This window comes from Montipora capricornis, chromosome 2, assembly GCF_036669925.1.
Source record: "Montipora capricornis isolate CH-2021 chromosome 2, ASM3666992v2, whole genome shotgun sequence".
Taxonomy (NCBI): domain Eukaryota; kingdom Metazoa; phylum Cnidaria; class Anthozoa; order Scleractinia; family Acroporidae; genus Montipora; species Montipora capricornis.
The window spans coordinates 3650406-3662905 of record NC_090884.1 but is presented as its reverse complement, the minus strand read 5'-3'; the positions used below and the strand labels follow the sequence as shown (position 1 = coordinate 3662905).

Below are 12500 nucleotides of genomic sequence, written 5' to 3'. Positions count from 1 at the left end.
CTTGCCTGTCTGGGTAGCCAATCACAGCATGGGATTTGGTTCATCTTGCCCACTCAAGGAGCTAGTCATACAGTAAATAGTATTGTTATCAAATTGCCCTTAGCTTTTACCTCTTTCACCCCTGAAAAGGCCCCCATTCACAGGCAAAATCATCTGGCCTTCAACAACGTGAAATCTGCAAGTGTCACTGACTTTGAAGGGAATTTGTCTTCACTTCAATGCAAATAGAAGATGCCATAGTTTGAAACCTCTACTGGTTGGCTGTATTTACAAAGTGAGGTGGTCAGGAGTTGATATCCTGCCCGTGATCATTTAAACCTGAGAAAGTCTTGTGTAGATCCTGGCAACTCCCAAACCTCTGGACTATGCTGCCTAATGAATGCATTGACCTTACGAAGCAGTAAGCAGCAGAAAGATCATTATACCTGTCCTTTCTCGATTGACTATGACTGTGTTGCAAAACAAAATACTGAAAGCAAAATAATTCCTTATTATACTCAATTGTACAATTCATGCAACCTTTAATCCCATGCTATAATTTTATGGTACCGTGTATAACTCTGTTTTTCGTTCCTGCAGGGACCACCTGGCACTGGAAAGACAGTGACATCTGCTAGTGTTGTTTATCACTTAGCCAAACAAAGTAATGGGTGAGTTACAATAATTAAAAATACTTTATCAACCAGGCTTTTCTTCCTTATCTAGGCCATTGAAGCACAGCATAATACATGTAAGAACAATTTCATGTGGTTTTAGGCTGGCCAATAAGATAATAAGAAGTGCAGCCAAGGAGCCAACCAGGCATGACTTAAAACAACTCACAACTCAGCTAATAATATAGATTTACCCAAGTCTAAAAGCGGAGCTCCCTGGTTATTTATTCTTACTGCCTGAGGCTCTCACTGCGTTGGGCCAACCCATGAGAGAGAATACTGCATTCACGGCAGGCAAATGTCCACAGCCCAGCATTGAGCCTTCATTCCAGGCACCAGTGAACACTGGTTCAATCAATAGAGAGAAAAAGAAAGAAGTTGCATAAGGGGATGCATGCTGATAAATAAATAGGCTACAAAAGTCCTCTAGACTGTTGAAAATGCCTACAAAAATGCTACATAGATCAACTCATAGATCAAGCCCTCATGAAGTTACAACATTTCCACGAGTCTGCACCTGTGATATTAGCAACCTAGTAGTACGAAGACGACTACGAGTAAGAGTTCTCAGTTGTGAGCATGTGCATTTAGAAAATCTTTGTTCTTTTAACATACAGTGTAATGTGCATACCAAATACAGAAAACATTCTCGTACTCCAATCTAAAGATCGCCATTGATTCTTGACCAGAACGATCTCCTTAGCTTGTGGTAGTTTATTTTGTTGAATTGTCATTAATTGAAAAATGATAATAATTATTACTAAATACATGTAGTTAATGTGCAGTGTCAAACATCTTGTTTTGTTCTTGTTAAATTTTTCAGTCAAGTTCTGGTCTGTGCTCCAAGTAATATTGCTGTTGATCAACTGACAGAGAAGATTCACAAGACAGGCCTTAAGGTACCCCTACATTAGACTTATACTATTAAGGCTGCGTTCAATTGACTTTATTCCGGAATAAGAATACATGGAGTAGAAGTTAGAAATCCTTTGTTCTTACAGAGATTCCCAAAAAAATTGTCAAACGCCTGCTAAAATGCTATTTTAAACATATCTTTATTATCCTTGTTGCTTCAAAACGCCAGACATACCAAACGTTTTAAGTCATCACTCCAAGTATTCTTATTTCCGAATAGGGTCAATCGAACATGCCCCAAGTTTGTTGAGGCCAAAATTGAATGTAAAGTCATTTAGAAGTATTGTGAGGTGTTTCCTTTTTATAAATACAGGTATGCATACAAGTGCGTGTAGAGGTAGTTAAAGTGACAGTGACAGAAAGTTTGATTTTTTTAATGCATATTTTAATTAAGTCAATAAAATATGGGGAACAATCAGGGAAATTGTAAAGAAAAAAAGATATACAGTGCATGTAAACTTTTATTGTGATGGATTCATGTAAAGGTACATTTTACAACAGACCAATTACTGTGATTGATGCAAATTTGTGGCAGGTTGTGAGACTTTGTGCTAAAAGTAGAGAGGCAATAGACTCCCCTGTGGCATTCCTTGCTCTGCACAATCAGGTGCGCAATATGGACAGTGTACCTGAACTTCAAAAGCTTCAACAGCTAAAAGATGAACAAGGAGAGTTGTCTGCCGCTGATGAAAAAAGATATAGATCCCTGAAGAGGAACTGTGAGCGGGACCTTCTGCAGGTATGTTAGGTTTTTCAAATGAATTTCGACCTTTTTTTCAATTCAGTTACGCCCTTTAAATGGCGTCTACAAGTGTACACTGTAGCAGTGTCTGGGCTTAACAGTCTTTAGTCAGTGATCGATACACAAGAGCAAACTGGATATAATGCGTTAGGTAGTTGCAGCTTCCTCAAAGCTTGCATCTTTGCACGTAAGAGTTTATGTTAGTGTGGTTGTGTCACATTTGAAATTGTTTTCCAGCCATTGGAATAGAATTCTGCAAAGAGAAAAATAACTGGTCACAGCAGGATTCATTTTTGCCCCTGCCACCATTTTCTCCATTAAAGTGATGGAATTGGTTAGGTAACTGTATTTTAAGATTTTTTTTTTTCCTTTTCAGCATGCAGATGTGATCTGCACCACATGTGTTGGTGCTGGAGATCCTCGTCTTTCCAAGTTTAGATTCCGAACTGTTTTGATTGATGAGTCAACACAAGCCACTGAACCGGAGTGCATGGTCCCAGTGGTGCTTGGTTGCAAACAGGTCAGTGACTATAGAAAGATCTGATATTGCATTTACAGTAAACAACAAATGTTGGAGTGAGTTTGCCTTTTGTCATAAATGGAATAAAATTGTTTGGTATTAGCTTACGGCCTGTTCGCTCCAGACATTGATCAACTTCACATCTTAGGAGAGAGACAAGTTGGGAGCTATATGAGATTAAAGGTTATGCTTGGGTAGTGAGTCATCAGACACTGTTCCACCAAAAGTTGAAAGAATTAAAAGCAAGGTTCTTATGTGATGACCGAACACCAAGTCTTAAGGGAGGAAGTATGGATGCCTCACAGAGCTTTGATTTTTCGGTTATTTTACAGCTGATCCTGGTTGGAGATCATTGCCAGCTGGGGCCTGTTGTCATGTGCAAGAAGGCAGCCAAGTAAGATGGCATTTCCCTTATTACTATTGCAGGAGTAATAAGTGTTGGGTCATATTTCAGTTCAGGCTTTTTTGTGTATCATATTCCATATCATTCCAAGGAACAGTAAAACAATGATCAACAGGACAATGCATGTTACCTTAATAACAATAGAAGCTTATGCGGAGATAGCTGCTCGTAGAATTATACCCATAGAAGAGCTGATACAGTGCCCAGGACATCATGAGCTTAATTTTGTCAACTGTCAGGCATCTTTAATGCTAACGTTGTGTTTAGTCCTACTAAAGAGTTTTAATGGTAATATATATTTTCTCTTATCAAGCTCTTTTTATCAATGATATTTTGTCACTTTTGGCTTATTCTTTCCTTAGTGCTGGTCTTTCTCAGTCCTTGTTTGAACGCCTTGTGGTCCTGGGAATTCGCCCCATCCGTCTTCAAGTTCAGTACCGTATGCACCCCTCCCTGAGCGAGTTCCCATCCAATCTGTTTTATGATGGAACACTTCAGAATGGAGTAACTATTGGTAAATATCTGGAAAGTTCTACTTAGTGTCAGCGGTTTAGAGGAATTTACTGGCTGTGTTTTTCATGTGGCATGACAATATCGAATCTTGCTGCTTTTGACAAGAGAGGTGACAGAATGTCATTAACTTCTGAAGTATTTATAAATTTATTCAGTTTTTTTAATGGTTAATATGCAAGGCATAAAAGCAGGTGTGGTGGCCACATGAAACTTGCCATTCATTCATTTGTTGACTGGTAGTCTGTGAAATAAGGACTATCTTCTGTGACTATACACTCTGACTTTGAACTGGGTTTAAAAAATGCTATCGAATCTTCTTGTCTCAAGTTGCACATAGAGTATAACAACAGTGTTGCATTTTGTACATGCTAATTTGTTTCTTCTGTTTCTTCAGCCGAACGCCAACAGCCAGGAATTGACTTCCCGTGGCCTGTGCCTGACAAACCGATGTTCTTCTACTCCACCATGGGACAAGAGGAAATCGCCTCCTCTGGTACATCTTACCTGAACAGGTACATTCTGTTTGTTTACAAATGATCGCCTGTACCCTGTCCATCTTGCAATGTGACATGTTTCATGTTGTTGCTGTTTTTTTTTTAAATTGATGATTATACAATAAATAAGCATAATTTTATGGTGCTATATACATGTAGGTACATGTACAAGGGGTCTACACTTTATATTTCAGTTTACACAAAAGGCAGTTCAGAAGACTTTTTTTGTTTGCTTGTAACATTTTATAAAAAGGGAATGATTCTTAATCATCACATTTTGGTATGCGCACAGGACTGAAGCTGCAAATGTGGAGAAGATTGCCACACGTTTCCTTCGTGCTGGAGTCAAGCCAGAACAAATTGGAGTTATCACTCCATATGAAGGCCAGAGAGCTTATCTCGTACAGTACATGCAATTCAGTGGATCTCTTCATGCCAATCTTTACCTGGTAAGATAGAAACATTTGCAGGTGTCTCATTCTGCTTTATCTATAACCATACATGTACCTTCAAATGATTAGATTGTTAAAAAGAGATGTGAGAATTAAGTGTATACTTTTTTTCTGTAATACAATCAAGAGGATTACAATAAGGTGTTAGCAACTGTACTCTGTTGAGTCGCAATGCAGTTGTGTTGTTTTAAAAATTCTCATATTAAACTCTTCTTAAGGTACATACAAGGGATTAAACAGAAAATTCCTATCTTCACGGAGTTCAGGAAATTCCACTGATAAATCCCTCCTTTTAGAGATTTATACACAAATCCCTCGCAAATAGTCCGAAGTTTAATTCTCCACCCTCACTCTCCTACTTACCTGATGGCACCCCTCCCCCAAAAAGCTCAACCGGGTTGTTGGATAACAAAAGAAAGTGTGAATCACGAAGTAATAAATTATTAAGGTTAAGGATTAGATGTATTAATCTGATTCTTGTTTTTCCAATCATTACAGGAAATAGAGGTGGCCAGCGTGGATGCTTTCCAGGGACGTGAAAAGGATTACATCATCCTGTCTTGCGTGAGATCCAATGAACACCAGGTACACAAAGTGGCAGTGGATGTGTTGAACAAAATGGGAGCAAGAAAGTAGTTAAAATAGGAAACCTTGAGAGCTTATGGTTGCATTTTTTATGTGGAAATATTATTAAAAAGCTTGGCTCCTTTGGCTGCTACACACTTTCTTCTTTGTTATGTTTAATTCAATGTATAGCTAGCTCTGTTTTTATTTCTTTTTTACTCTTTTTGTTGTTGTATTGTAGTTGAATAAGTGTGAATAAAATGAACTTATTGTAGTATAATTAAGTTCTTTAACCCCATGCACGCGCTCTGTTTATAGCCGATTCTCGCTTATCATCTTTCGCCTCTTTAATCTTTCACAGGGCATTGGTTTCCTGAACGACCCAAGGCGTTTGAATGTAGCTTTGACACGAGCAAAGTAAGTCAACAGTTAAGTTAAATTGTGGATGCTTGTAGGCGAAAATATGTAATTTAAGGGGCAAGAAATCTCCTCTGATTAGTTGTGAATTGAAAGCTTCGTTTTTTTTATTCCAGGTACGGTATCATTGTCATTGGCAATCCCAAGATTTTGTCCAGGGTAAGTTACAGGAAATCAAAATTACTTCCAAAGCACCTAATAAGTTTCTCTCTTCCGAAACGCTGAATTTTCTCACAATTTTCAGTCACTCAGATAACACTATAACACACTCAAGATGTATTAAGTGGTGCGGCGATATTGAAGCCCTAAAATTTGGTATCAGATGGGCATATGAGGTCATTTGGTCAAGAGCAAAAGATTCTAAATTTCAGATTGTGAGCGCTTGAGAAAGCAAAGATTGTTGCGATGAAACACATAGTGGACACATAGTGTGCAATTGAGAATGCCTTTCGTTTGTTGAGGGACAGTGTCACACTATTTCAGTCGAACTTTAAAACACTAAAATACGTCTTTGCATCAATCAAAACCGAAAAATCATGGTTTAGTTTTGTTGCCAATAACAATTGAAGTGCACTGAAGCTGTTTCTTGTCATTTACATCCATGGATGGAGACGATGGAAATGGATTGAAACTGGAAAAAACATGCCATTTGGAGATGGTGTCCGCAGAAAGTCGCCAAAAATTAAACACAGTCCTGAATGCTGGAACGTGAGCTATTGTTCTAATTTAGATTTTTACCCAGTTTTGACCCAAAAACAGCAAATTATTTTTAGCATGACAGTGCCCTTTGAGTAAGTGGGGAGAAGTTGCTGCCTCTCTTATGACATCTTCGAACTGTCAGATTTTTTTTTGTTTAATCCACTCAGAAGAGGTAGATAAACCATAGGCCTCGATTCACAGTCACCTTTATGAAGCGTTAAAGCCGGATGGTGTTCGAAAGTGATTGGCCACGCCATTCTTGTTGTCGTGGTCTCTCTTTCTGTATTTGTGGCACCCATTGGTTCCAGTGCGAATGAAATGGCTGCCGTCTGCGCTATTATAGAATCGTTTTAAATTGTTTTTGTTTGTTTTTGTTATGCTTCAGCAACCGTTGTGGAACCATCTTTTGAACTACTACAAGGAAAATAAAGCTTTGATGGAAGGTGAGTGGAAATCTAGTTTAGTTTCGTGCAGGGGTAGTGGTGAGAGCACTCGCCTCCCACCAATGTGGCTCAGGTTCGATTCGCAGACACGGCGTCATATGTGGATTGAGTTTGTAGGTTTTCTACTCTTCTTCGAGAAGTTTTTCTCCGGGTTCTCCGGTTTTCCCATCTCCTCAATAACCAACATTTGGTTTGATTTACGTTAATTTGTTTTCAGTTTGTAGTCTCCCCAATCGGTGCTACAGCGTCGGAAGACTAGACACATAAATTTCAATCCTTTTTTTTTTTTTTCGTGGTAGAAACGTGAGTGTAGATAAGACTGATTTTGACTGTCGTAAGAGCAAAACCCAGGTGGTATTCTCTGGCTGATACATCATCGAGCTGGTAATGGAGGCGGAGATTTGGTCAAGAGTACCCTAAAGTTGTCTTCGAGGAAAAAAAACACGTCTTCCAAACCAAAGTAGTAGACAATAGTGAGCTAATCACAACGGAAAACAAAATCCATACAGCCAGCGCTTAGCAAGCAAATCTCAAGTGGTTTTGCTTCTGATTCGCTGAGCAAGGGCGGTTTGTTTGTTTGTTATTTATTTGTTTAAGCAAGTGAAGTTTTGGCAGCTTTTCAGCTGATGTGGACCTGCTATACCCACCCACCCACCCATATACTCACAGGGAACTTCATCCCCAAAATTAAGGCAGTCGTGAAGTTACTTTCATCGCTTAATAGAAAACAACTTTGTCAAGTGTCTGTTAGATCTACATGACTATATTGTTTCTTCACAGGACCACTAAATAACCTGAAGGAGAGCATGATCCAGTTCAGCAAACCAAGAAAGCTTGTCAACAGAACCAATCCGGTACAGTGAATAGCCTGTCTCGAGGAGCACTCGAGTTTTTTTTTTTCGAATATTCCCGGGTTATCATAGTCTCGATTTCCAGCCGTTTTGGGAACGAGTTTAACGAACGGCTGGATCACCGGCCGGCGTCGTTTCTCCGTGACGTAGCAGCCGTCGTAATTGTATTTTGTAATCAGCCAATAATATTTTGTACTTGGCCGGTAGGCGACTTTCTGATTGGTGGAAAATACAATTGGCTGGACCGCTGGACCTGTGCTCCAGCCGTGGTGTGCGTGGAGGAACGCGGGCGCACAAAATCAAGACTGGCACAATCGAGTCTGTGGTTATCATTGAAAAGTTACTTCTGTTCAATTCTCCGGTCCTTGTTTTAAGCCAAACCAAACGAATCCAATTGTCATAGCCATGTCCTTACACGTGTTGCTCTTTGTACAAACAGGGAGGTCGTTTCATGAGCAACACGATGTTTGACGCCCGCGAGGCGTTGATCCGCGGCAGTGTGTATGACCGACAGATGCCAGGCGCACCAATGGACCACCCAGCTGCGTACGATACTTACTTCCATACCCATGACCGTCTGAGCTACATTGGTGCTGAACGGACCATCCCACCGGCAGCTGCAGCAAGGATCCCGGTACCCGTGGGAATGTTTATTCCCCCGGTACCTCCACCGCATCATAACTACTTTGGACAGGTAAATTACTACTTACTTAATTAGTCTCTCCCCATTTGGAGTTTTTCAGGGTCAATGAAACATTTATGATACAACTAAAAAGAACAATCGTTCAGAATCCCAACTGGCCAGGGGCAAGCTAATTGGGTGTTTACAAAAGCAGCCGAGAAGTTGAACTAGGGACTACCAGGACCTTCTTCAGCTAGAACGGGTCTCGAAGCCGGGATTCCCGGATCTCAAGTCAAGCGCTCTGAGTATTTCGTTGCGAGACGCAGTTTTGCGTTGTAATTATTACATCTTTGCTGGCTTTAGCCCCTTGCCGACTGAAAGAAGAGTTATTTTGTGATTGCTGGGTGTGTAAGTCACGTGTTACAATTCCTATCAAGTCTTATGAAGTAAAAGTAGTATAAGCTAATATTACAAATGGCCAAAATCGTTAAAAGATAAGAAGATATCAAGTTAAAACGAGTGACTCAAAGAAAGCGATCACGTATTTTTCAGTTTAGTAAAAGAGTCTCTGAAGTTCTAAACACTGCAGGCATCGGGAAGATCGAGTTTCAGTCCGCTGTGTGATGTTCTCAGTAATGTTTTTCACTTTCCGTAGCCTTTGGCGGGTCGTATGCCGCCACATGGTCGTCCAGTTCAGCAGCCCCGGCAACGCAATCAGCGAAATCATCACCCACACCAGCCAATGGGCTATGCTCCACACATGCCAGCAAGCCAGGCAAGCCAGGTATATACAGCCATCTTTGTTTAGTTTTAGTAACCTGAGACAATATTCCGGTCATACTTTCGACGGAAGAGTACTGTCACTGAAGGAAAGAAAAAAAAAATGTAGGAATAGGTAAGGGAGATTTGTCAACGAAGGAGAGTTCGATTTGGTGGCAGTTCTCGTTACATCACAGCTGCCTCTTCTTTGCGAAACTATTTGTGAAGTGCCCAGATCAGTGACTAGAAACCAAGATATGACATGCAAAAATAACTTAATGAGAGTATCTGTAGGAGAAAAAAAATGTAGGAATTTTAGAGGGTCGTGGTCAAGGAATGTCCAGGAAAGTGTAAAGGTTTTACTGAAAAAGAATTTTTGGAACTGGCCAGAGGTTCGTTTTTCGAAAGTCCTAGCCTGCTGAGCAAGCGTTTCCATGGGTTTTTGATGTTTTCTTTTTGGTCTCGTCACCCCACTTTTGACGCGGCCAGAACATCGAAACTCTTCCATGTTCCCCCAGTAAACGCCGCGTTGCTGCTGCGCAGGCCACGAAAGTCACGGAGATCCATTTGCACAATTTCCATCCCCTTGTTTTGTAAAGCTATTCATTTCACGTTTTTTTTTTTTTTGAAGATAAGAGAAAGCAAAATGATTGAAGTTTGATGACTTAAAACCTCTCCGTCCTTAAAGTACTGTACAGAGGGAATTGAGACACGCGCCTTAAAGTTTCGGGACTTTCGAGAAACGGACCCCAGTTCCATATTTTTACGGAAGGATATTTAATTTTGAACATGAACATAGTTGGAAAGCTGTGACACGCGTTTGACTTTGTTTCCCACAGGATGCCTCCCAGCCTCTGTCCCAGGGCCCCCTGACTCAGGGCGGAATGTCCATGAGTCAGCCAATGGCCTCTCAGCCCTTGTCCCAACCAGACCTGTCTCAAGACAGTTACCTTGGCGACGACTTGAACCTCAAGTCTCAGGCAGACGCCGTGCTATCACAGGACTCCACCTACCAGGGGGAGAGGGGAGGTTACATGAACTCCCTACCAGACTACTCCCAGCCAAACTATGCCTCCCAGTACTGAAGTGTCAGCCTCCCGGCTGATATGGGGGCTTGCGACCACCTGGCAGCCGTCGCTAAGGCAACTGGCATGGTAACGCCTTGCCAAAGCCACACCCTTTTAATGCCCCGCACAGAGGGGTGTGGAACCCAGCTTGTACCAACGAGGAGATCTAGAGAAGTGGAAGAAGGAAGGAGAGGAGGAATTTGATTTTTGACGATTTAAACGTTTACTCAACAAAAGGATAAGACGGATAATTTAAGACGCACAAGTGTTTTTCCGGACATGACACGGTTTTCTAAAGCAGCGGTGAACGACTCCACGAAATTAAAAATGCTTCCACGGTCGGAAAAGCAAAATTTACCGGGTACTATCTCAACAACCTTAGGAGTCTTGGGAACAGAGCTTGGTGGTAGTTCTCGCAAACTATCTGTCAGGTCGCTTTTAAGTTTTCGACAGTTCACACGTGCTAGGCGTGAAATATTACACCTAAACGTGGCCCTGGCTTTTCTTCGAAGGGAGACAGGGAGGGAAAAGGAGTTTAGCAGCTCTTGTTTTCATCTCCACGGCGCCTTAACTTAGCGAGCTCCATGTAGCGTGATAATCTCGTAATATTTCTTTCGGTCGCTCATAAACCTGAATTCTTAAATCCCCGGCTAATTGTTTGCACACTGTTAGCCAAAATGCTAGAGAGTTCAGTTACTCCTGGTATATGACACAGAGCCAACATTTTCTGGTTGATGAATGTCACCAACTTTGTTGGTACGGCTCCCATGCGTCTAACGTCCCCATCATTTAGCCGGGAATTTGGAACGAAGCTTAACAAGAGAAGCTTTCGGCTTGCACGTGCAAAGAGTGCGTGACAGTGGAGGTTTTTCCCCAATCTATGTCGTGGCGGTTGTGCTACCGTTGCTTTAGTGCCGTTGCTGTTTTTCCCAGTCAAACAGTTTAATTAACTCTTTAAACGCTTTAGACTAATCTTACAAGTTCAACAACGAAAAGAAAAGCAACAAGGATATGGTAGTGGTGTTCGATGCACCAGTGTTTCTTTAACCCTTTCTATTGAGGGAAAATTTGGTCTTCCTCGACTGGATCAGTCTTGTTTAGCTTTCTTTTGGCGATAATGCTTCTGCCACTAATTTGAGTAAACCTTTTTTTAGTGTTTATTTTCTTATCATGGATTTGTCTTTCTTACTTGGACTTGACGATACGAAAAGACGACATTTCGTTTTTTGAGGATAGTTTTTAAGTGTATTTTGTCGTACCATTGTCATATTGTGGCACATCAATAATTGTGGTTTTGCTGTCGCTTTGTAGTGTTATAGTTGTGCGATTCGCTTTGTAAAACACCAGCCCAGCCGTCAGTCGTTGTACCTTCCTTTTGGTGTTATCGCTCAGCCGCTCCGTAACCGGTTTCTTCAAAGTATTGTCCAGACAAGTTGAAGCGACATCTCGTGGGGGCAAAAAAGTCCCGTGTCGTAGTATTATCTTCTTGAAATATTGCTATGCAAGCGGTTTTTTGACCTTCCAGATCACTTTGACTTAGCGAAATATCAAAGACTTAAAACGCGCGCGAAAAAAAATCGCAGGCCGTCTTTTTCGTTGCACTGTTCCGCTAAATAAAATTGTCACCGACTGTCAGAGGTATCCGAAAACCACTGAGGACTGGGCTGGTGTTCCAATATTTCCATTGGTTCGGTTATCGAGTTTGACCAGGAACGGTTAGTATTCGCACATCGTGAAGGAAGCGTGAACTAGTTTTCAATGGAGAAGTTTTCATCAAGTGTCGAAAGTAAAGCCGGGATCGTTTTGGATTTGCATTGACACACCATGAGGTCAGACGCCTTATTCTCAGCCAATCCGAGACTCGTTTTCCCGTTCTTAGGGCGGGCAACGTATATTTACTTTGTATTTTGATTGGCTCATCTTATTGGTAGTGTCTGTTGTGATTAGGTACAGATATTTGGTTTTGAATTTTCGCTTGACATTCGATTGAAAACCATTGTATCAACCGACAAGTTTTCGTGAATAGAGCTATAACTGATGTGCTTTGTCTGACCGGTTTTCTTTCAGGATTATCAAACGAGCAGAGGAACCAGACAGATTAAGTTTAATGGCAAACGCGGTTTTTGTAGTGAAATCTTTCAGGACTAAATTCGTAAAAAAGCACTTTTCTCTTGATTTTCGCCACGTTGATGGCGTTAGTTCTGTAAAACTCTGCATGACCAGTGAATGACAAAGCATCTCATATCATTTATTTAGACGATGGAGCCAATTGAAAACCCTCACATATTTCCTTGGTATCTTGGTTTCCCAAATGTATTTCCGTCGACTTCATTGGTTCTGTCAGTTTTACTTGGACTAACGGTATATGGACGCTTTCCATTTGACA

The 12500-nt window shown here is 41.1% G+C and overlaps 1 protein-coding gene across 1 annotated transcript in view; it reads left to right on the top strand.

The window, feature by feature from the left end:
- LOC138038493 (regulator of nonsense transcripts 1-like) overlaps positions 1-12500 on the top strand; it is a 22921-nt gene that overhangs the window by 10131 nt on the left and 290 nt on the right. Inside the window, exons 12-27 of the mRNA XM_068884372.1 lie at positions 580-650; positions 1477-1552; positions 2104-2307; positions 2687-2830; positions 3163-3224; positions 3596-3747; positions 4141-4258; positions 4533-4689; positions 5191-5277; positions 5618-5673; positions 5790-5832; positions 6758-6815; positions 7596-7669; positions 8106-8360; positions 8944-9072; positions 9887-12500. The exon at positions 9887-12500 is cut by the window's right edge and continues 290 nt beyond it. Coding sequence (XP_068740473.1) covers positions 580-650; positions 1477-1552; positions 2104-2307; positions 2687-2830; positions 3163-3224; positions 3596-3747; positions 4141-4258; positions 4533-4689; positions 5191-5277; positions 5618-5673; positions 5790-5832; positions 6758-6815; positions 7596-7669; positions 8106-8360; positions 8944-9072; positions 9887-10132 — 1932 coding nt within the window. The 3' untranslated portion in view covers positions 10133-12500. The remainder of the gene's footprint in view (positions 1-579; positions 651-1476; positions 1553-2103; positions 2308-2686; positions 2831-3162; positions 3225-3595; positions 3748-4140; positions 4259-4532; positions 4690-5190; positions 5278-5617; positions 5674-5789; positions 5833-6757; positions 6816-7595; positions 7670-8105; positions 8361-8943; positions 9073-9886) is intronic.